The sequence below is a fragment of the Gekko japonicus genome, unplaced genomic scaffold (assembly GCF_001447785.1).
Source record: "Gekko japonicus isolate JY-2015 unplaced genomic scaffold, Gekko_japonicus_V1.1 scaffold2065, whole genome shotgun sequence".
In the NCBI taxonomy this organism is placed as follows: Eukaryota; Metazoa; Chordata; class Lepidosauria; order Squamata; family Gekkonidae; genus Gekko; species Gekko japonicus.
In genome coordinates, this window is record NW_015173198.1 from 168,640 (window position 1) to 192,411 (window position 23,772).

The 23,772-nt window shown below is 48.0% G+C and overlaps 1 protein-coding gene across 2 annotated transcripts in view; it reads left to right on the forward strand.

Annotated features, from left to right (window-relative positions):
- Positions 1-23,772, forward strand: part of PROM1 (prominin 1) — a 139,224-nt gene that overhangs the window by 98,223 nt on the left and 17,229 nt on the right. Inside the window, exons 17-24 of one of the 2 annotated variants that reach the window (XM_015422650.1) lie at positions 15-161; positions 1,934-2,005; positions 6,927-7,019; positions 11,718-11,771; positions 17,674-17,754; positions 17,891-17,959; positions 19,450-19,542; positions 23,368-23,483. In XM_015422650.1, the coding sequence (XP_015278136.1) occupies positions 15-161; positions 1,934-2,005; positions 6,927-7,019; positions 11,718-11,771; positions 17,674-17,754; positions 17,891-17,959; positions 19,450-19,542; positions 23,368-23,483 (725 nt within the window). Of the gene's footprint in view, positions 1-14; positions 162-1,933; positions 2,006-6,926; positions 7,020-11,717; positions 11,772-17,673; positions 17,755-17,890; positions 17,960-19,449; positions 19,543-23,367; positions 23,488-23,772 lie in introns of those variants that run through there. The other variant, XM_015422651.1, reaches the window with a different exon arrangement.

Here is a 23,772-nt window from a genome sequence, read left to right on the forward strand (position 1 = left end):
CCCCCGTTCTTTAGTATACAGAAGAAATATCACTCAAAATCAAGCAAATCAATATCAATCTCAGCAATATAGTTTTGCTGGATGAAGAAGGAAAGGAGAATCTCTTGAATTTCAGTTTCTCGGGAATCAACGAGATCAACTTCGCAGCCTATCTGTCAGAGGTAAGATAAGCTCAAGTGGCTCAGGGAGAGCGCTTTGACACTGAAAACAGTTCAGAACCTGTATATAGGTGTGTGGCAAAGCAGTTGTTTCCTTTGGTGATGCAGAGCCGTAACTCCGTCCGCCTGTCTGTCTAGCATTTTTGTATCCTGCCTTTCTTCCGAGGGCCTCAAGGTGGCCCACGTGGTCCTCCCTTCCCCATCTCACCCTCACAACAAGCTCTGTGAGGTGACTTTGGCTGAGAGGCTCTGATTGGCCTGAGCCCACCCAAATGAGCTTCTTGGGAGGAGGGACAGATTTGAAGCCAGGAATTCTAAATCCTCATGGGATGCTGTGATGCGGGGCTCCCAAATGGGTGCCTGGGGGCGCTGTGATGCCCGCCGACGCCTTTCCAGGAGCCCACCCTGCGTTTTTAGAAAGCGAGGCTGCTGCCCAGCAAGGCTTTTGATTGGCCATGTCGGTTTTTAAAAAACGTTGCTTTGGTAGCAGCTGCCACCACAGCACAAGGACTGTGTGACTGAAGATCAGGCGCAGCGGTCATTTTGTGGCCGGCCCTGCCTGCCTTGGCAACCGTTTGTGGTGGCCATATTGTGGCTGTGCCCACCACACTCTCAGAATTCAAAAGGTGGGCCCCCAAAAGGCTGGGGACCGTTGCTCTCATCATGTGTGGTGAAGTGTAAGATGGCCCTTGAGATAGAGCCTTTTTTTGTGAACTTCCCAGGGAGCCGACAATCTGCTTCAGCTGGTAGAGGAACGACAAAAGGAGGGGGGGGGGGAGAGGAAAAGGATAGTGTAGATGTGGATGTGAGCAAACGTATCTGAGCTCGATTACAAATTGAAACAAGGATTAAGTGGTAAAATCAAAGGCTTTGTGGGAATGTGGGGTTGGAGAGAGGGCTTGAAGCAGAGGGGAAGACACCCTGTGAATGTTCTCAGAGGGAGTTCCAGTCCAAATATGGCAGCAAGAGAAGGCTGGGCAGAGTCCCTGAAGAGATCCTCGGGGAGCACCCATGAATAAACGTGGAATGTGTCTGTCTTCAAAACTTTAAGGGCAGGTAGTGGGTGCCAAGGCTCCCTCCAAGCTGTGGAGTCTTCTGAGCAAAAATTCTACTTGGTGAGCTCCTGGCATTCAAGTTGTGAGCAAGCAATTTGGCTACTGCATAAATTTGTTTGCTCTGGAGCCATCCTCCCTGAGCGAAGACAAAAGTGTGTGAGCCGGAGGCAGAGGACCTGTGGGGGTCTGTATCTTAGGGTAGGACTTGGAGAGTCTTCCCAGCCATTTGAGAAGATCGGACTGCTGAGCCACGCTTTCGCTGTTGAAGGGCACCTACGGGGAGTTCAGCCCTGTGCCCTGGAGCAGGAAGCCAGAGAGGCATCTGTCCAGCTCTGTTTACTGCCCATAAGTGAGATCGTTTCAAGTCTCCTGTGGGGTGCCAGCTATTGGGCAGCTAATTTGGTCGTGTTTCTGTGATGGGGATGACTGAATGATTCGGCCACCACCTGATCCAGACGTGCAGCAGAAACACCTTGAGTTCACCTGCTCTGTCTCTGGTAGGAGCAGGTCCGGTCTAGGTGGGCTTCCCTTCAGCATCTTCAGCTGTGCCTCCAGTTTTATTTATTGATTGATTTGATTTTTTACCCCGCCCTCCCCACCTAGGCAGGCTCAGGGCGGCTTACATAAGAAAACAACAATTAGGCCCCCAGCGGTCAGGAGCCTTGGGCAGCCCAGCCTCTGAATACTTTGACATTACGACCTTTTCTGTCTCACGTGCAGATCAACAAGAGTGTTACCAAAGTGGATCTCCTGTCGTTTGCCAACGACTTGGAAGCAAGTGCAGACCAGCTGGTGAGTTCTGACGAACTGAAAGGGAGGGGAGGCGCTCTGTGTGATGCAACAGGAGTTTTGTATAGCAGGGGAACAGTCCGATGAAGCACTTTCCGTGGTTGACACACTGTTGTAAACTGAGGGAAAGTGGTGTTCTCATATTCACACTCACCTGAAGCATTCTGGCTTCTTCCTTGAAAGGGGGAGGGTCTGTAATAAGATATTATGGGTTGGATCCAGTGAAAAAGTCCGTGAGGGGGTCAGCAGAGCAGGTTTTTCTCTCCCCAGCCTAAAAGCCTTCTGTTCCTCCCAGTGAGGACACAAAAATCTCTGCCTCCTCCTCCTTCCAGTGGAGATAGCTGGAGGAAGGGGGTACACAGGGACAAGATCTGTTCTGCCAGTTCTTCTGTGAGCTCTTCCACTGGATCCCACCCAGATCCCATAGCCCCTTAATCTAGTGAAGTCAGGAGCCTATAAAATTCTAGAAGAAGAAGAAGAAGAAGAAGAGGTTAGATTTATATCCCACCCTTCACTACCCAGAGGAGTCTCAGAGCGGCTCACAGTCTCCTTTCCCTTCCCCTCCCCACCACAGACACCCTGTGAGGTAGGTGGGGTTGAGAGAGCTCTTTTGAGAGAACTTCTGACTGACCCAAGGTCACGCCAACAGCTGCATGAGGAGGAGGGGTGGGGAATCAAACCCAGTTCTCCCAGATTAGAGTCCGCGCTACTAACCTAAGTGAACTCTGTGGTAATTTATACGTATTATTTCTATCATTGTAACAGCTGCCAACAACCATAAATGGCCTCACAGCTAAAGACAAAATATTCAGTTGAAGCATAGGCCATAAAGCTGTATAATCACAATTACTAAAATGGACAGCACAGAGAATGATCAAATGAATACGGACACAGCAGACCTCTATCCTTGGAATGCCACACAGAATAAGTTCCTGTGCTGATAGCCTTCAACAGGGATGCTTCCTGGCGAGGTTTTATTCTAGTGCTAAGTGTTAAGTCAATGCAGTTAATAGGATGAGATATATAATAAGCAAGATAATAGGACTTGGATGACACATGGAATTCATTGCCACAGGAGGGGGTGGTGGCTACAAGCATGGACGGCTTCAAGAGGAATTAGATAAGCATATGGACCAGAAGTCCATCAGTGGCTATTAGCCACAAGGTATAGATAGGAACTCTCAGGCTGGGGCAAGCGATGCTCTGTATTCTTGGTGCGGGGTGTGTGTGTGTGCAACAGTGGGAGGGCTTCTAGTGTCCTGGCCCCACTGGTGGACCTCCTGATGGCACCTGGTGTTTTTGGCCACTGTGTGACACAGAGTGTTGGACTGGATGGGCCACTGGCCTGATCCAACATTGGCTTCTCTTATGTTCTTATGTTCATATAGTTTGACATGAGGTACAATAAACAGTACAGAGAATGATTTTGCATAAATGTCAAAACAAAGCAGTGCTGGCAGGATAAGAAATACAGCAGACAGGTAATACAGACTATGTAGAAAACAGGGACGGGGAGGAAATAACAGTAGCTCACAGGATAAACTCCCCAGAGACAAAAAAAATTTCCACGGGCCAGATAACGCAGGGGGGAGACATGGCTGTTCGCCCCGGAGCAAAATAAAGCGGGTAGCCCGATCACACAGTCTCCCGAGTCTCCACACTTAGCTGGCAATCACATAGCTATGCTGGAGCGTGGCAAAGAAGCGGTGCTGCAAGCGTTTCACGTTTGTGCGCATGCGCAGTTTCACGGAGCAGCACTGCTTTGTTTGTGCGCATGCGCTTACGAAAAACATCCGGTTTGCGACGGGACATGGACGGGTGCCGAATGCCACGGGATACTAGCACTCCCGCGATCAGACACTCGCCCCTGCCCCGCATTTTCCGGATACTAGTGCACTTTCCACGATACCTTTTTACTGCGCATCTTCAACAGGACGCCACGGGTTGGCCACGGGTGCGCTACGCTTCCCAGATGTTGCAGTGTGATCGTGCCCTGAAAATCCACCTGACATTCGTGCCTTTAGCGTGGCAAATCCTCCATGTGACCGGGGCCCAAGTCAAGCAATATAAGAGAATAACAATACAATAGAAAGGTAATCTCCCCTATAAATAAAAGCTGAATGGTGGTGGCACTTCTCTAGAACATTCCACACGCTCCAAAATCAGTTCGCTCTCTGATCTGTCATTCAGAGGGTCTCCCTATCCACTGGCTGCTTTGCCTGAGTCCTGCCTCCAACATTCTAAACATTTTGCTGTTCCTCTCCCCCCCATAGCCAGTCAGAACACAGAGGTTATTTGCATATGCAGCCTCATTGGCCTTTGCCTCGGAACACAGAGGTCGTTTGCACATGCGACTTGATTGGCTTTTGCCTCTAACATTCTAAACAGTTTGCTCTTCTGAGGTAAAATGTGTCCAATCTCCAGGTGAGGGCTGGAGATCACTCAGATTTACAACTGCTTTCCAGATGGCAGCGATCAGTTCCCCTGGAGAAAATGGTGGGCTCTGTATCCTTATATGCTGCTGAGGTGGCCCCATATGACAGCCAATGTGACATAGCAGTCGGGGCTTCAGAGCACGGGAGAGGCTGCAGGTGTGTGGGGGGTGGAATGCTGAAGAGTGAGGGGGAAATAAAGGTAGATTGATGGTTGGCTGGGAAGAAGATAGGGTTGCCAACTCCAGGTGGGAAATTCCTGGAGAGGTGAGGGATGGAGCCTGGAGAGGGCGAGGTTTCAGGAGGCGTGGGACCTTGGACAGGTACAAAGCCATAGACTCCACCCTCCAAACCAACTATACCCTTCTGGGGAACCATCGTTGCCAATCTCCAGGTGAGGACTGGAGATCACTCAAAATTACAACTGTTATTTAGGTAGCAGAGATCAGTTCCTCTGGAGAAAATGGTGGACTCAGTGTCATTATACTCTGCTGAGGTCGCCACAGCAAATTGACACTGAGTGTCTAAGGCCGGGGCACCCGCCCAGAGCCTCTTTCTAGAGGCAGTTGTATTTATTTCCACAACGGGCCTTTTTCCTAGTATATTATAAATCAGAACATGTTGAGAGGTAGTGACTTGTCACCTTATTGTACCTCCTTTGGAGTATTTATGGGCATTTCGTAAGTGTCTTCTGTTTGCTAAGACTATTTATGTAGGTTTAATATTTATGCGAGACTGGAATTGGTTTACTTCTGATGATGTTGCCTAACTCTGATTTTGTAATATTGCGCATACCTCTTTACATGTTGTGATTTGTGACCTGTTACCTTTCTGTTATATCGCTATTCTCTTGTATAGCTTGACTTGGATTTTTTTGGCCTCTAGGGAGTGTATCCTGTTAGGTAATACAGACAAAACAGAGGCATGGCTCACAGTCCTGTGTCCATATCTGCAGCACGGACCTCTGCAGAAGAGATGCCGTGAGCCAAGTGCCAGGCGGGGCTGGCGTCAGCATAACCTAAAGTGGGGCAGCTGCCAGGGCCCAGGTGTTCCGGTGGGGCCCACTGCCCTTGACCCCTACCCACGCACCTCCCCTGCCACCGGTCTGTACCCATGTTCCCAACTGCCACGGGACCCTGAGGAAAGACATGTGGTTGGAATACACTGGTGGCACTCCGGTTGCGTGCACTGGGCAGCGCTATCAGGGAAAGGGCATGCAGGCGGTGCAGACAACTGAGCTTGGGTGGTGGGAGGGCTTGCAAGTGGGAGAAGGATGCACAGGCAGGTGGAGGGCAGGCAGGTGGAGGGGTGGAAAGAAAGGAATGAGGGGGCCCTGGTGGTGGGCAGATGGGGGACCCCGAGTACCGTCTACCTGCCCCCCCTCCAAACCTGGAACCAGCCCTGCTGCCGGGGATGTTCATTAAGGGGAAGTCATTCTTCCAGGGACTGAGGACACTGGGTCTTTGGGGCAGCCCTTGGGCCAGGAACAAGGGAGAGAAGAGGCAGGACCTCTTTGATGGTAATGCTCATACCAACTTCCTGAGTTTTTTTAGGGGGGGGGGGGAACCACTGGCTTTGAACAGACTTTCTAGAGAGGGACGACAATTTCGTGTGTGGTTCCTGATCACTGTGTTTGTGTGTGTGTGTGTGTCCCACCACCGAGGAACTGGTTTCATTTCAAGTTTGTTCGGACAAATGATCAACCCTTGTAAGCCGACGACTTCACACCGCTTATGCACAACTGCTTTGGCCTTCCTTCTCTTCGTGTGTGCAGCTTTCCCAGGGTCTCAGCAGAGGGCGCCATTGCATCACCCTAAGCAGTGGCAGAAGAATCATAGAACAGAGGCTGAACCTGCATTTGTCTTTCCCACCGGTGTCCCAGCCTTTTGACTCCGTCTTCAAAAAAGCTGTCTACATTTGGTGTCGTTTTCACACCTCAAGAGGGCTAGCATACGTTTGCACATCCACATATGTTTATCGTCCTTTCGGGGCGGCTCCACTGTCATTGCACCTCCGCACTGCTTTAAAAGAATCTTCTCCAAACAACATTCAAACAAGCATAGAGAAAGACGGTGTCACAGCAGCATGAAACTAATTTAAAAATGCAAATGCAGATTCGACCAAAGTCTGAGTCCAGTGGCACCTTTAAGACCAACAAAGTTTTATTCTGGGTACAAGCCTTCGTGTGCATGCATGCATGCATGCACACGAAGGCTTGTACCCAGAATAAAACTTTGTTGGTCTTAAAGTTGCCACTGGAATCAAACCTTGCTGTGCTGCTTCAGACCAGCACGGCAGCCTGCCTAAAAGAATCGTAGTTAGCTCGAATCAGAAGTTTGTCCCAGCGTCAGAATAGTCAGCACATGAGAAATACTTCTGAATAGAAATCTACCGATAGCCAAGGTGATTCATCATTTTTTCCCTGTCTTTCATGGACTACCACTCCATAGTTGGAAAAGGAGAATGTCAGTTATAATTCTTTATATTTGCAGCCCAAAGGAGCATTAGAAAACGCCTTGAAAGGGCACGCAAACAGGATCCGGATGATACATAACCAACAGGTTATTCCACTGGAGCAAGCAATGGTAAGAAATTTATATTTGTTGTGATGGCATAGGGTCAGAAAAGGGAGTTCCACAAGCTAGAAAAGAAGAAGAAGATTAGATTTATACCCCACCCTTCACTCGGAGTCTCAGAGCCACATACAAACTCCTTTCCCTCCCCCTCCCCACAACAGACACCTTGTGAGGCAGGTGGGGCTGAGAGAGCTCTTCCCAGAACTGTCCTTGAGAGAACAGCTCTGAGAGAACTATGGCTTGCCCGAGATCGTCCAGCAGCTGCAAGTGGAGGAGTGGGAAATCAAACCTGGTTCTCCCAGGTTAGAGTCTGTGCACTTGATCACTACACCAAACTGGGGTATCAGCCAACACTTCGTCTCAGGATATATAGATTCCAGGAGTGATCCAACTCACACAATGGTGGTCTGGAACAGGGGTCCGCAAACTTTTTGAGCCTGCGGAGACCTTTGGAATTCTGTCACGGTGTGGAGGGTGGGACCGGAAGCCAAAACAGCTGCCCCCAGAGGCAGAGCCAGACGTAAAATGGCTGCCAGAAGTTATCTTCAGCCACACAGCGAAGATTCTTGTGCTGCGGTGGCAGCTGCTGCCAAAGCAGTGTTTTTAAAGATCTGCACCGCCCATCAGATCTTCAGTGGCCAATCAGAAGCCTTGCTGGGCAGAAGTCCCACCTGGCCCTGCCCACTTTCTAAGAACACTTGGTGGATGCCGGGAAAGATCTTAGCAGGCGCCATGATGCCCGCGGGTACCTCGCTGGGGACTCCTGGTCTAGAACGTGGGAGGGTTTGTGTGTGTGTGGACAAAATATTATGCAGGCTGAGCTCGCTTGTGACGGTATGTGATAGCAGAGCTCTGTAGTCTGCAGGCACTCCTCCAAGCATCTCTGAGTGGTATACATGGTTGTCTCTGCCCCACTTGCATTTCACTACAGCCCTGCGAGGTAGGTTAGGCTGAGAGAGGGAGTGGCCTGACATCACCCAGTAAAGCTTTCCTGGTGAACACGATGCCCTGCTGACTCCCAAGTATCTCTTGGGAAAGGAATCCGTCCCGCTCAGGTCTTAGTGCTACATCAGAGAGGCACGCCCGTGCACAGAGACAGTGGGAACTGAAATGTATTTATTTAATTGTTTACACTGTTTATAGTCCACTTTTCTCACGGGGGCTTGTTAGAAGTGGAGGACTTTGTGACGGCTCCTGTCTCAGACTGGAGAGATGGCACCAAGAGAGGTCAGGACACACAGAGCATCCTTTCCGTCCTGCTATCCGATCCTTTCCTTTGACGTGGGGTGCGAGTCTTAAGGGCAATTTCCTCTCCTACTGCTCTCTCACTCTCTTCTCTCTCTCACGCACCCAAAGAAGGTGCTTGACCTCTCCTTCTTGCACCATGGAGGCTGGACCTGCATCCAGCATCAAACACCATCTAGCTAGTTAGAGTAGGTAATCTATCCCTATCTCTTACCTGCACTCTCCAGCATGTATTGCCTTTAATAAAGTTGCTTATTAGCTTTAGAACTGACTGCTGAGTCCGTGTACCTTTGTATGTCTGTGGCCACAACTAGCCCCAAGCTCTGCTTTAGCCTTGAGTATTCTGCTACTTTCTGTGGTTCCCTGGCAGTACGAAGTCCCAAGAATCCAACAGGACTCAAGGTAGATTACGCAGAATGAGTCAATACAATCGACAGATGGGACACTCCGTAGACAATGCAATAGGATTCAGGCTGTAGAGCCAATCAGAAATCTGGAAACAGGACTGAAGCAAAGCCTATGCCTTAACATGACACATTACATGATGCAAAATTCCATTATCAGGATCCTGGTTTCAACAAGCTATACTCAGGGATGTAGTAGACCACAGTCCCTAGTCAATTTTCTAAGTAACTTTGTGGATCATTTAGTACACTGCAAGTCTATAGCTCAGGGGTGTCGAACTCATTTGTTATGAGGGCCGGATCTGACATAAATGAGACTTTGTTGGGCCGGGCCATGTGTCATAAAATGTATGCCAGGTAGCGGAGTTATAAACTTTTTATAAAGGACACAAACACAAAGGGTTTTTTTTAAACTTAAAATAAAAACATGCTTAAAACATTAGCTCTCTTGCAATATTTTGTTTATTTCACAGTGTCTGATAACTGACACCTCTTGCTCTGAATTATTGCATCAAAATGTCTGTGCTGTTGCAACCTTGAGCATGCTGTTCAAGTGTGTATTTGTAAGCTGCAAACCTACGATGACACAGCAACAGCAGAACTGGAAGAAGAAGCAGAAGACAGCCAGTTCCACTGCAGGGCCTGATAGAAGGTCTCCGGGGGCCTAATCCGGCCCCCGGGCCGCATGTTTGACACCCCTGCTATAGCCTGTGTAGAAGAGCCCTCTTCAATAATCCAGTTTTGCAATGAATGACAAGACATCAGTGTCTTAGCTGACGTCTCAGCAGAAATTGCCAGAGATTGCCAGACATCACACTCCCTTCTCCTTTTCCTGTCCAAATTATAGGATCATTTCCCAAGATGGTAAAAGGAACAGCAAGAGAGACTTTGAGGACTTTTTTTTTTATTTTAGCTTTCCGTCTACTGAGAGCGCTGGCCCAAAGCAAGATGTCAAATAACTTGCAGCCAGCCTGGTTACGAAGACTCTCCTTTAAACAGCAGTTCAGATAACAGCTTTTTCAGACGTAGTTGAAGAATTTTTTGCTTGGATTATTCCTCCCTCACCCATGACGCTGCTGTCAGTGTGAAGAGGCATCTTGTTGAATGGGTGTGGGTGGGGTGGGGGGACCAGCACTTGCATGTCCTGTCTTGCCACACAGCTAGTTTTGATAGCCCCCCCTTTCCGTTTTGCTTCGCACTAGTTACTGTGCGTATTCCAGTTCTAAACAGCCTCCTTTCTGAAAAGCAAAGCCACTTTGTACCTTTCGTTTGGTTGCTTGTCTGCTTCTTCCTTCTCCCCTTCTCCTAATTAACTCTTAATCATTCTCCATCTTCTTTTTTCCAAAAACTGACCGTCAAGAAATATGTTAGAGCTAGGGTAAGTGCTTTCCCTCTCTTTCGCCACAAGCAAGTACCTGAGTTATGCTCCTGTTTAGTTGACTCTCTGAAGGCCAAATTTAATCTCTTTATCAGTCGTATTAGAATGTATGTAGTGTCCTCTCTGTATATGGCAATTCCCAGAGTAATATCAGCCAAAAAGACTTGGAGGAGTTTACAATCTAAATTTGAGGTTAACCTATAGAAGGGAGAGTCCGAAGTCGCAGGATGAATTTGTACCAGTGCATACTTGGGCTTTGATTAAACTGGGGAAAATCTTCTTGGGGTGATTGCAAAAATTTGTATTAGAAACATGCAGAGGGTTAGTTCTGGTCATGGCTTGAAGATCATTGGCAATGTTTTACATCTGCTAACCTTCTCTCATTGGAAAGCTGGTTATGGTGGAGCCACATGTTATGGGAAGCTGCCCCCCCAAAACAGCAGCCACCACCCCCCCAAAAAAAACAGCAGCCCTGTTATCAAGGTCTCCCATTCCCAGTCTAAAATGTATACTGTATATGTGCCCTGACTTCGTTGTGTTATGTTTAGAGATGGGCACAAACCGGGAAAATGCCAAACCAGTTTGTGGCCCTGCAAACCCAGCTGAAAAGGATTGCAGTCCCTTTAAACAAGGTTTGCAGAAAGCCTGAAAAACATTGAGCTGCGCAACACATACCTTTTCCAACTGTCTTGTGCAGTTTAAAGGGACTGCAGAAGACAGCCCAAAACAGTTGTTTTTGCAGCTTTTGTAGGGAACAGAATACAGGAGTTTAAAGGGATTCAGAGTCCCTTTAAACCCCTTTAAACCCCCGCTTTCAACTCCATCCATGAACCACATGAACCACTCTAAAATTTTAGTTCATGGAAGTTTGTGAAGGTGAACCCATCACGAACTTCTGTTCCCGAAGCACGAACAGGGCAAAAATTGTTATGAATTTTGCTTTGTGGTTCAGTTCATGACCATCCCTAGTTATGTTTCCTTGACCTAAAGACCTATGATATATCTACCATGACATGATGTTGGGCAGTCCCATCTCTCTCATAACCTGCAGTTCCGCTAATAAATGGGAGTGCTTTGGCTTGAGGCAAGTTTCATCCAACCAGCTTGAGTGATCCTGGGGTTCATCACAGCCACCTTGAAGGGAAACCACATATAATCCAGTGCACATCTGATTTGTTCTAATGGACGTGTTTGGTGTTCAAGCCATTCCCTACCCTCCCAACATTGCAAAGGGGGTGGGTGGGCTTTGGGACCTCCTAGAACTGTATGGTCTATACAGTACAATGGATTAGAGGGACAAAGCGTACTTCCTGTTTTAGGCACTTATGTTTTTCTCTAGCTGGAACTCAGTGTAGTATTAAAATTCCGAAGAGCCAAGTGGACTCAGTACATTTATACACCAGCTGTAATATAGTTATAGACTGTAGCTACAGTTCTGATGGGATCCCAACAACCTGTTCCACTAATGGTATCACCTTCCTCTGACTCAAGAAGCAAGTTGGAGAAGGGGTCTTTGCCCAAGGAAAGGGCCACCACTAGTGGGGAGAGATCTGTGGGATCGAACCCATTGAAATAGACTGCATTGCTAGACTCTCTTGCTCTTGATCAATTTATGGATGAAGCTATAGCTCCAGAGGACTGTGTGATATAATTTTTCTTTCTCTCTTTTTTAAAATTCAGAGCGCTTTAAACCAGAACATTAGGTTACTGCAAAGGACATCATCTGAACTTTCAGTAAGTTTTTGTTGAGTTTTTTTCTTAGTTTAAAACCCCCTTCTGATGGTGTGATACTTAATGTAAGACTTATTTGCATATGCCACACACCCTGACATCACCGGAAGTGTGTCAGAGGGCAGCACCCACCACTCAAGCTCCACTGGACTGTTTTGAATTGCTAGCTATTGGGGGGGGGGGGAATGGGCGCATCGGTCCTCCCAGTGCAGATCTGTCCTCGCAGAGGAGGGAGAGCTTGTACCTGAATAAAACTTGATCTTAAAGGTGCCACTGGACTGTTTTGGATTGCTAGCTATGGGGGGGGGGATGCACAAATCTGCCCTCACAGAGGAGGGAGAGCTTGTACCTGAAGGGGGGGGCAACTTACCTGGCTGCTTCTTGCTCATTGTGGCCTGACTGAGGGCTGCTGGGAGCAGGGGGCAGGGCTTGTTGCATGGGCCCGCCCCCTGGGCTCCTTACTGCCACAGCTCTGCTCCTGTGCACTCCCGCAGGAAATGACCCCTGTTGCTTACACTCACTGCCGCCTCCTCCTCCCCTCAGCCTTTGCCCCCTCTTCTTTCCCTTCCCCTTTCTTTTAAGTGTAAAGGGGCATTTCCAAACAGTTATTACATTCTTCAGTGTTGCATTAATGAGTACTCACGGTAGATGTCTTTATCGATCTTGAGGATAAAGTTCATTCTCTTTAAATTCGGCCGATCACGTCTTTTCGCTCGATGGCTGCCAAAGAGCGATCTCTCTCGGATCCTTGCTTTGGGACGGTAGGAGGTCTTTTCGCGCACCACCATGTGCGCAAGTTCCTAAAACAAGTCCCTTGCGATGAGCCCCCCTTTGAGAAGGCTCATTGGGACCCAGGCATCCTGGATCCACAACTTAAGACCCGGAGATTCAGCGACTCCCTGGGAGCTCCCCGGGAGATGTCTGATGGCGACCCTCCACAGACCGGTTCCCAGCCTTTGCATTTCTTTTCTGCACCAACTCTGCACCCCTCCTTGCAAGGAGAGGGTTGCAAAGAGAAGTTCTTTATTGTAAAGGATGCAAAAAAAAATGTACCACGTTTGACTGAAACACACCTGAACAGGCAAGAAAGAGAGTAAAAGAGGAGATCATTTCAGGGGGTGGTTGTGTTGGTCTGCAGTAAAACATATTTGAGTCCAGCAGCAGCTTAGAGACCAACAAGAGCTCCAGGGTGGAAGCTTTCGAGAGTCAGAGCCAGTGCTCCCTCTATGCTGTGGAGTCTTGTGAGCAAAGATTCTACTTGGTGAGCTCCTGGCATTAAAGTTGTGAGCGAGCGATTTGGCTGCTGCATAAATGAGTTTGCTCTGGAGCCATCCTCCCTGAGCTAAGACAAAAATGTGTGAGCCAGAGGCTAAAAAACTGTGAACTAGCTCACACTAACTCAGCTTAGAGGGAACGCAGGTCAGAGCTCCCTTCATTAGACGCAAGTAGGAATGGAGATCTCCGAGGCTTTTTATCACAGTCAGAAGGCAGAAGGGGTGTTTTAAAGAATGCTTGTAAAGGATGCAGAGGTACAATGTATGTTGTAACAAGCTTGATTAGAGCAGAGAGGAAATGCTGGGGGGGGGGGGGGGAGGAAATAACAATCTGTAGTGAGGTTAGAATCCGATGTACCTATTCAGCCCTGGGAGAGGCATATAGAACAGATTGTGAACTTCCCTCAGGCATGTATGTCTACCTCTTTCTGGTAAAAGAAAGAGGCAGACATGGCCTGGCAGACATGTCATCATGACACAGGTAGCTGCAAACATGTCTTGATTGCTTTCAGATCTGATTTTTGACCAAAAACACTGGTGATTTAAAACACCCAAGAATGTTATATGCAAAAACCTCACAGCTTTCATTAGCATGTGTTGCATCCCTAGGGGCAGGAGAGGAGGTAGGGGGAGAACAGATGCACACAGAAACCCAGCTAGACTACTGTAACTGGATCTATGTAGGGATACCCTTGAGACTGACCCAGAAATTGCAACTGGTCGAGAATGCAGTTATGCGTGTTCTCACGGGAACGTCTTTCAGAGCTCACATTCATCCGGTGCTCGGCCAGCTGCACTGGCTCCAGATTGAGTACCAGATCAGGTTCAAGGTCTTGGTCTTGGTGCTAACCTTTAAAGCCCGAACCGGTCTGGGACCAGCATACCTTTGGGACCGCCTCTCCTGGCATACCTCCCAAAGAGCACTACGCTCAGGTGATAAAAACCTTCTTGGGACACCCTGGCCCCAAGAGTGCCCGGCTGCCCTCAACCAAAGCCCATGGCCTTTTCAGCCCTGGCCCTGACCTGGTGGAACACTGTTCCGGGTGAGATCTGGGCCCTCTTGGGTCTAAAGCAGTTCCACGGGGCCTGGTTGAGGGCAGCAATGGTTTTCCATCTTGACTGGCCTCCTCCCTTCTCCTTCTCTCCCCTTTTTCCTTCATACCAGACAGTTTTTACGTCCCCTGAGATATTACGCTATCTATTAGGGGTGTTGCTGATTGTATTTTAGCATTTTCCTGTATTTATTGTATTAGAACTGTGAATGTTTTAGATTGTATATTGCGTTTTTATCAAGATGTTACCTGCTCTGAGCCCGTTAGTGGGGGAGAGTGGGCTAGAAGTCTAAATAAATAAATTAAATAGCTGGGCTAAACACAGACTGCAGCTTTGCTGATTACAACCGCAGAAGCATTAGCGTGGCCTAGGGCACGGATCCAGGAATCAGGTGACCAGTCTGTCGATTGATGGAACCCTTCCCCAGCCCACTTGGAGCTAGAGATGTAAAATTTCCGGAATTTTTGAAGCTTGGAAAAAAGACCGTTTTTTTCCGGGGGAAACTGAAATTTTCGGAAAAAAAGAAAAAAATCTACATTAGAACTTCTTTTTTCTTTTCCAGACTGAACGTCATTCTGTTACTTTAGGAACATAAAATATAACTATGGACATTTTTACTTGGCATGAAATTATCACAACTAGCATATTAAAAATATAGTGTATGCAAACAATGATTACAAACAGAATACCCACCCACATGCAAAAACAAAACTGAAACCTTTTTCTTTTCTCGTGACAATAGCACCTCCTAAAGGAAGAAATGCATCTTGTTCTTGCATTGGAGAGTTCAGTTTGTAACCTAGGACTTGCTTGTTCTCAATGCACAGAAATTAGATCAATCTGATACCATACATATTTTTTAGAAATAATTTGGAAAATATTTGAACACCTTGTCTTAATATATTTTATTCATCATTTTAAAATAAAATGTTCCATAATCAATTTCTTTTCTTTTCTTTTTTCAATTTTTCCAATTTTTCGGGAAAAAACCAAAAAGGCTTCAGGAAAAAACGGGGGGGGGGGGGGGGGGGGAATGGTTTTTTTCTGAATTCTTCCATTTTTTCCCCTGGGCCTTCACATCTCTACTTGGAGCTGAACCTGGAATGGCATGTCCTCTGAGCCCACGTGGGTGCAAGCCTCCGTGTGGTTTCCTTGCCACCCGTGAGTGGAGCTGGGTGACAGCATGACACTGTGGGGCTCCACCCCAGGACCCCCTTCAGGAGGGTTCCACCCAGGGGAGGCAGGCACAGCCTTCTCCCAAATGGATCTGGACTGATGCCTAAAACCACCCTAAACAAGGTCAACAACCGTGCTACGAAACATGCAACCGAGGGAGGGAGGGAGGGAAGGATGGCCTGAGCCAGTTGAGGGAGGGCCGGTAGCAACATGGCTTAATAAGGGGGAGGAGCTGACCAGAGGGAAGACTGTGCCTCTCAGGTCCTCTCCCGGTCTGACCCCAGGCTGCCAGCGATTGGCTGCTGGCTAGGAAGACTGCTGGGCCCCTCCCAGGAGGTGCCACGTTGCCGCCACGAGATTCAGAGCCCAGCTGGAGAGTGGAACCTCCTTTCCCGACCTTCTAGTACTGTGGCCTCAAAATGGCCGCAGGTAAGTCCAGGGATGTCTTTCCTCACATGTGCCCACAGCAGTTCCACAGATCCAACCATCAGCGGAAAGTGTGGATTTTCCTGTTCTCCCCAGCAGTCCTTTGTGAGCACTGGACTGATGTATCCTGGAATGGTGGGTGGACAGAAAGGCTGCCTGGGGCTTGGGGGAGGGGTTGCAGTGAGGGTCGGGGGACCGAGTCAGAATGACCCCTTCCTCCCTCTTCCGCAAGCACTGCCCTGCTGATAGTAATGGGAAGAGTGGCTGTTCTGCCCTTCCCCCTCTTTGCGGCAGCCCCTCCACCTGTATAGCTTTTTATCTACATGGGTCCTGCCACTCCAGGATTCGTTGGAAAAGGCGGTGAGGAACGTTCCCTGTGCTTCCACTGACTGTTCTTTGTGTCAGAGCCAGCATATCATGATGAAACTAGCTGCCGCAGTGGCCTGAGTCACAGATAACTAAAATGGATCAGACGATGAATAAAATCCAGCATGCAGTTGTGAGTGAGCTCTAAGCACCGTTAACAAGGTCAGGGCAATGACCCCCCCCCCCCCCGGACTGAATAGGGACATGGGGTTCTTATCTTATTACAGATGCTGATTTTCTGCATTTCCCATTTCTGTTGCGTATCTCCTAGCTCTGTTCAAACTGGTTACATCCTGCATTGTATCTGGGCTCCAGGTCGACCTAGTTGGTAGCATCCCTCCCAGCTTCTGACCAGATATAAGGGCTGATGGGTCTCCATTCTCATGAGCTATGATTTATGAAACAAGCTTTGATTCATGAAAGCCGGTGCCCTGGGGAATTCTGCTGATCTTTAAAGTGCTGCTGGACTCCGATTTTGTTCTCTAATCACTAGTTTCACCCAGACGTTAATTGTGGCCCTTTCCACACTAGACCTTTCATCCTGGCTCAGCGCTGTCTCTTACTAGCTATTCTGCAGTACACTCAAGCTCACCCCTCTTTTTATCCCAGGTCTTTTGTTAATTCTGCATCACATTGTGGTCACCCCGGGTTCGGACCGCTGTTGCCCCGGGGTACATGGGTCCTGTTTTGCTGCAGGCTCCCCCTTGGTCTGGAGTGGCCCCCGGTGCAGTGTAGGATTTTTTTATAACTTTATTTTTTAATTTTTGCAAATAACATTAACATATTTATCAGGTAAGGCACAAACAGTATCATTCTTATTTGTAATATATTGAAAGAATCTAAACCTCTTTTTCACAAAACAATCCTTCTTATTTGAGGTTTCTGACAATAACAGTTGCGTAGCTAATTTATCCATTTCTACTATATCCCACACTTTTGAAAACCATTGGTTTATTGAAGGAACTCTGTTTGTTTTCCACTGCTGTGCTAATAGTGTTTTAGCCGCAATCAACAATAAGGAAATAAATTCTCTCAAGGTTGGTGAAAAATTAACATTTTCCAATAAATTCGGTAGAACAGCTTCTGGGGTTTTGGGAAGGCGAGCCTCCAATATTTCCTCAATTTTGGATATTATGGACGACCAGTATTCTTGCACTTTTGGGCATGTCCACCAACAGTGAAAGAAAGATCCGATTTGATCACAACCCTTCCAGCACTTCGAGTCCCTCCTAGATCCTGAGTGTTTCGATCCTCCCCACCCCTTTCCTGCCATACCTAGGACATTAAACCCGGGTTTATTCTTCACAGTGCAGAATTTGGAACCCAGGGCAGGCAAGCAAATTGGAGTAGGACAAAATTAGTGCAGAAAACAACAGGTAAATAGCATTAACAGCAAGGTAAACAGCTGCAAGTCGAATACAGAGAAAACCCAGGGTGAAGTCCAAGCATGGAAAGGGTCTGTGTCTATTTTGTCTGGAGAAATGTCTTTTACAAACCAATCAAAAAGGTTACTTTAACCCTGTCCCTATAAATAACCAAAGAATCAGTGTGTGTTAATGGCATCTTTGACCGTCTCTTGTTCTCTGCCCCCTTCATTCATTCTTTTCCAGGGAAAAGTGAGAAATGTGATTAGCGCTGTTGAGCACGCTCAGTTTCTCATAAGCAATAATGCTTCATCGGTTATTGTCGAGGTAAGCTCTGTTATTGTTTAAAAGCCTCCATGCACTTACAGACGAGTAAACAAAGCGTACTGGAGAGTGCATCATAAAACTTCATTTTTTTCCCCTCTCTCTCTCTCTCTCTCTCTCTCTCTCTCTCTCTGCAAAGGAAACTAAAAGGTACATGGATACTATAATAGGTTACTTCAAGCAGTATGCTGCATGGGTCAAGGAATCGGTAAGGTGTTCTTCTCTCCTCTGGGCTGTAGCAATGTAGAGAAAACAGATCTAAACAAAAAGTGAACATAGCATTGTGGTCTCAGTGTGTGGGGTATCTCACTGAATAACAGGGGGGGGGGAAGTGCCAGATACTTCGCTTGTGGAGACTACATTACAACACTGGAAGACACTACAGTGTGAAGGAAGAGGGGAGCGATGAAGGGATAAGGGGTTAAGACAACAGTCCCCAGCGTGGGGGCCAGGTGGGGTCTTTGCCCCGCAAGGCTTCTGGCTTTGCAGATTTTTAGAAATGTTATTTGGCAGCCGCTGCCACCACGGTGCACGGATCTTCAGTACGGGATTGGAAGTAAGATGGGGCGGCCATTTTGTCATTGGCAGTGTCTGCTGTGGCAGCCATTTGGGGGCTGTGCCCACCATGCTGTGTTAGAAGTCCAAAGGTGCCCACAGGCTCAAAAAGGTTGTGGATTCCTGGATTAAGGGGACTGTGTAAGTGAAGTTGAGAGGATGCCATCTCCCCTCAGTGACTACTGCTGACAGGAGACAAGGGGCCCTAGCAGATGGTCTCAGGAGGCAGCGATGGTGCCGGGGCCAAGGTACAGTACTGTGCAGGCCTGTGGCCGCCAGATGGACGGCACGCTCTGGCCAGGGCACCCTCGGCTTGGCTATCCATTCAGTAGTCTTGCAGCCGCCTTGCACTGCAGCCGCTTCCAGTCCCTCCACCGTCAGCAGCACTTGGTGGCGGGAGCGACACTCAGGGGTGGATTAAGGCTCACGGGTGCCCTCAGCACTGACCCATCTTGGTGCCCCCCCTTTCCACACTGACCCCCAGTCCATTTTAGTGGTTGACATGTCTGACCAGATATACAATGCAGGTTGCAGCAATACAAAAATTTATTCATAGGATAACACAATATACTGTACAAACGAAGCTTTGCACCCTTTTCCCAACTTTGTGGTGCCCCCTTTGGCCCTGGTGCCCTAAGCACCTGCTTAGTCTGCTTCATGGTTAATCTGCCCCTGGCAACACTCCTCCCTGCCACCCACCCCGTGGAGTGACTGGTGTGACATCTGTGTGATCTTTGCCTTGGTTGAGTGAGGAGACAAGGGTTAAAACCCAAACGGCTTCATCGCAGAAGTACATTTAGAGGAGAGGGGGGTTGAAAGAAGGAACCAGGCGAGGTGGGATGGAGGTGTCCCCCCCCCCCCCCCGGCCAACAACAGAGTTTTTGCTTATTTCTGTCCTCCACAAGCAGTGCCCGAGGCTGGGAGCTCAGTGCTTCTTTTTTTCTCAGCCGTTATTTCAGTTAGAACAGACAGTAATAAACAGTTCTGGGGAAGACACACTCCAAGATTTCCTTGCCAGATATTATTCAGGTTGGGTAATACTGAAAGAGCGCAGTGAGGCAGATTACTTGAGAATTAAAAAAGCGTGTTTTTTGGGGGGGGAATGTTCAGTATCAAAATTATTCTGTTTCTGATTCCTTGTAGATTACTATGGAAGTGGCAACGTGTAAGCCTATTGCCAATGTGATCGATACAGCTGTGGAGGTATTTCTATGCAGCTATGTGACAGACTCTTTGGTAAGAATGTTTTGCGTCCTTCCTGGCTACGTGTGAAGAGGGGAGGGGAAGGGAAGAGACCAGACCTCTGTTGTTTTTGCATATCGTCTTGTAAGATGTTGAGACAAGAGGAGGGGCGGGCTAAAGGCGTGGCCCCACGGGCTTAGCTTGGATGCCACTAGAGGTGGGACAGGCCCAAGTGGGGGTGATAGTCTCCTCCTGAACCACAGGCGGCTTGGTGGGGGCTCAGCTGGAGAAGTGGCCCAGTATGTCTTCCAGTAAGCTCAAAGTCACAGGTCTGGAAAAGTAATCTTTTTTTAAAAAGGTGGAAATTATCACTCAAAGACAAACCGATGTCCAGGCATATGATTTAGAGGCAGCATGGAGCGGACTGTCCTGTGGCAGTCAGGTACCTTGCAACATGTGGTTTGACCCTTTAGCAGTTTCCCCTGGCATCTGGTGTTCAGTAGCGGTATGCTTCCTCTATAGCAGGGGTGTCAAACATGCAGCCCGGGGGTCGGATCAGGCCCCCGGAGGGCTTCTCTCAGGCCCGCAGTGGAACTGGCCGTCTTCTGCTTCTTCTTCCAGTTCTGCTGCTGCTGCGTCATCATAGGTTTGCAGCTTACAGATACACACCTGAACAGCATACTCAAGATTGCAACAGCACAGATATTTTGATGCCATAATTCAGAGCAAGAGGTGTCACTTACCAGACACTGTGAAATATACAAAATATTGCAAGAGTGCTAATGTTTTAAGCATGATTTTAAGTTAAAAAAACCCCACCCTTTGTGTTTGTGTCCTTTATAAAGTTTATATCTCCGCTACCTGGCATCACATTTTATGATACACGTGGCCCTGCCCAACAAGGTCTCATTTATGTCAGATCCGGCCCTCTTAACAAATGAGTTCGACACCCCTGCTCTAGAACTTCCTCAGCTCTACTGAACCCTCATGGCTGTTAGCCACTGATAAGACCTAGCCTCTGTAAATCTGTCTAACACTTTTGCAAAGCTGTTTATCCAGTCCCCTTAAGCAGGAGGCCTCTGCTCCTGGAGATTATTTCACCCCCGTGGGTACTCCACTGTCCATAGGAAGTGTTCCTGATACAAATTAAGCAGTTTATTGAGAGGCACTACTGCACAATACACTACAAAAACAACTTGCAAGCAGAATCAAGCGTATAATACAGGAATATATAGGAGAAACGGCAGGGGTCATTTCGTAGAAAAAGAGGTGCCGGAGCTCATTAGCATAATTCATTAGCACAACTTATTTGCCTATGCCACGCCCCTGATATCACCGGAAGTGTGTCAGAAGGCAACACCCACCACTCAGGCTCCACTGGACTGTTTTGGATTGCTAGCTATCGAGGGAGGGGGGGGACGTGCAGATCTGTCCTCGCAGAGGAGGGAGAGCTTGTACCTGAATAAAACCTGGTCTTAAAGGTGCCACTGGACTGTTTTGAACCGGGGGGCTAGGGGGCGCTCTGTAGCTTACCTGGCTGCTTCTTGCTCTGACTGAGGGCTGCTGGGAGCCTGGGGTGGGGCTTGTTGCATGTGCCCGCCCCCTGGGCTCTTTACTGCCGGAGCTCCGCTCCTGCGTGCTCCTACAGGAAATGACCCCTGGGAAAGGGTATGGATATAAAACCTTCAGAAAGATACAGTTGGCCTGTGGCCATCTGAGCTCTTCTGACCAGTCATGAATACGGTCTTCTTGTTCGTCAGAGTTGCAGGCATGTGGCTTTGTCCTTCCTGACCTGGATAGGCCAGGGTAGCCTGATCTCATCAGATTCTGGAAACTAATCCGGCTTGGCCCTGGTTAGTATTTGGATGGGACCCCACCAAGGAAGTGCAGGGTTGCTACGCGGAGGCAGGCAATGGCAAACCACCTCTGAATGTTCCTTGCCTTGAAAACCCTACAGGCCTTTCCCCCCACATTGCTTAATTAATATAAACTATCAAGGAGTGCTGAAATTGACCAGGCTGAGGGTGACAAATTTAGATCAATTAGCACTTCAGCCCGTACAAGACATGTATGCTCTACTTTTATACTAGGGATTTTGCCTCCCACGACCATTCCTTCTTACATGAGTTTTCTTACAGTCCCTAGATATAGACGTGCTTTTACGCTTGCCAGGTTGGATGCTTTCCCAACTGCAGAATTAATGGACGATTTACCAGAATCCATATTCGGACTGATTATGTGGTTGTGCATCAGGTGCAATGGAAACACTATACAGCCTTTTATTAATCTGCCACCACTGGACAGTCCCCAGGTCCCTATGGATTATTCTAGTCTTGTTGAGATATCAACTTCCCATGGAATCCTAGGTGATAACTCCATTACTGGCAGATTTCAATCCCGAAATAACCTGTTATGTGGCAAAATATCTATCAATAGTGATCTCTCTAAAACACGGTTGAACTGCACCCTGTTTTTAGTCATAAAATAGCTCCTAGATCAATCTAGATCTTAGATACTAAGGGAAATTATTTTCTCCTATTTATTTTCTGTTTTCTTCAGTTTTAAAATGTATTGGGTTTTATTCTTTTATTCTATATATCTCTCAAGGTCCCTTACCTATGTGGAATGTGATTTGCGATGATTATGTGACGATCACTCAACTTATCTCTGGACATTGTTTGACTTGTTGTTTTAACTGCTGTTACTCAATGTCTTATGTTGATGTTATGATGCTTAAGACCTTTGGTCAAATGAGCTAATAAATGAAAGGAAAGGAAAACTCTACAGTGTCGCCAGAAGTCAGCTGTGAGTTGATGACACTTTCCACCATCTGGGGACTTTTTGCTTTCTCAGCAATCAGCAGTGCATTCTGGGGACTTCCAGTGAGGAGTTTCAGGCTGGGATTCAAGGGAAAGTCCTCTGTATAGCATGATTGTGCATACTAACAGTCACTAATCTAATTGGTGGTGATCTAACTAAGCTACTCGCTCCTGGTATTTGCCCCCCCCCCCATGAAAATTTTCTGACTACGGGCCTGCCTTCAGGCCTCCTTTCGGTGTATAGGCCAGCACATGGCAATGGCTGCCTCCTCCAGACCTCAGTGAAGAGTTCTGTCTCCTTCAGTGGAATCAGCACACAAAAAAGAGCCCCTTTCTCCTTGCTTCCAGGAGTTTTATCTGCAGGGGTTTGCCTGCTCAAAGGGCCACTGACCCGTCTGCCCGGATCCGGACAGCAGGGGAAACCCTGCCCCCCAAGTGTCTGGATCAGGCCGACGTGCCCAGCGCGATGATGTCACCCTGAGGTGATATCATCGTGCTGGGCATGTCACCAGGGGATGCTCTAGCATTCGTCCTGAAAACTCTATGGTATCATAGAGTGTCCCTGGTGACATGCCTAGCATGATGACGTCACTTCCAGGTGACACCATCACGGCGCGTGCACACAAAGTCCCGGAACAGGAGCTTCTCCCCCCACTAAAAGCAGGTAAGGGGCCTGGCAACACTACGCTTCCCCCTCCCACTGACCTGGTCAGGCCAGGTCAAAGAAGCTTTGCCTGAAGTCTCCAGAAGTTTCTTCCTGAGGTCTGTCTAGTCTTAATTCCTCCAAATCTCTGTTCCCTGTTGGGGGGAGGGGCTGGCCCATCCAGTTGTGTCTGGCTAGACCTACTAGCACTTGTATGAAGGTGGGCTTCCAGAGGTAAGTCTGGAAAACAATTGAACTCACTTCTCCCTTTCCTGCCTGTTCTCTGCCCAGAGAGGGGGGAAAACCTTTAAGACTCAGAGTGTAGGTTTTGCTCATTTCAAAAACTCCAAAGAAAAAATGTGTTTCTTCACCATTGCATGGCCACTGTCTTACGTCATCTTGTTGTTTCTCGCCTAGAATTTGTTCTGGTTTGGTTTGGGAGGTTGTACGGTATTTCTGATCCCTGCCATCATTTGTGCCGTGAGACTCGCCAAATACTACCGGAGGATGGACACAGAAGATGTGTATGATGAGTAAGTAAACACTTTAGGAGAAATATGGTTGTACCTCGTTGGTATAAGGCGTACTGGAAATCTAGCAAAAGACACACCGTGTAATAGTGCAGATAAATGCTGGGAGATCTGGAATCAGTCTTGTATGTGTTTAAGTAGAATATATGATCGAGATAATGCAGTTTTGATCACAATGCCAACCCTGGAACGGTTAAGATTTTCCTTCTTCTGATCTGTATTTCCCGCCCCACCCCTCCCCGCAGAAAGGAAAGCACGGGAAGCAGACTTTGAAGAAGGAGCAGGGAAATAT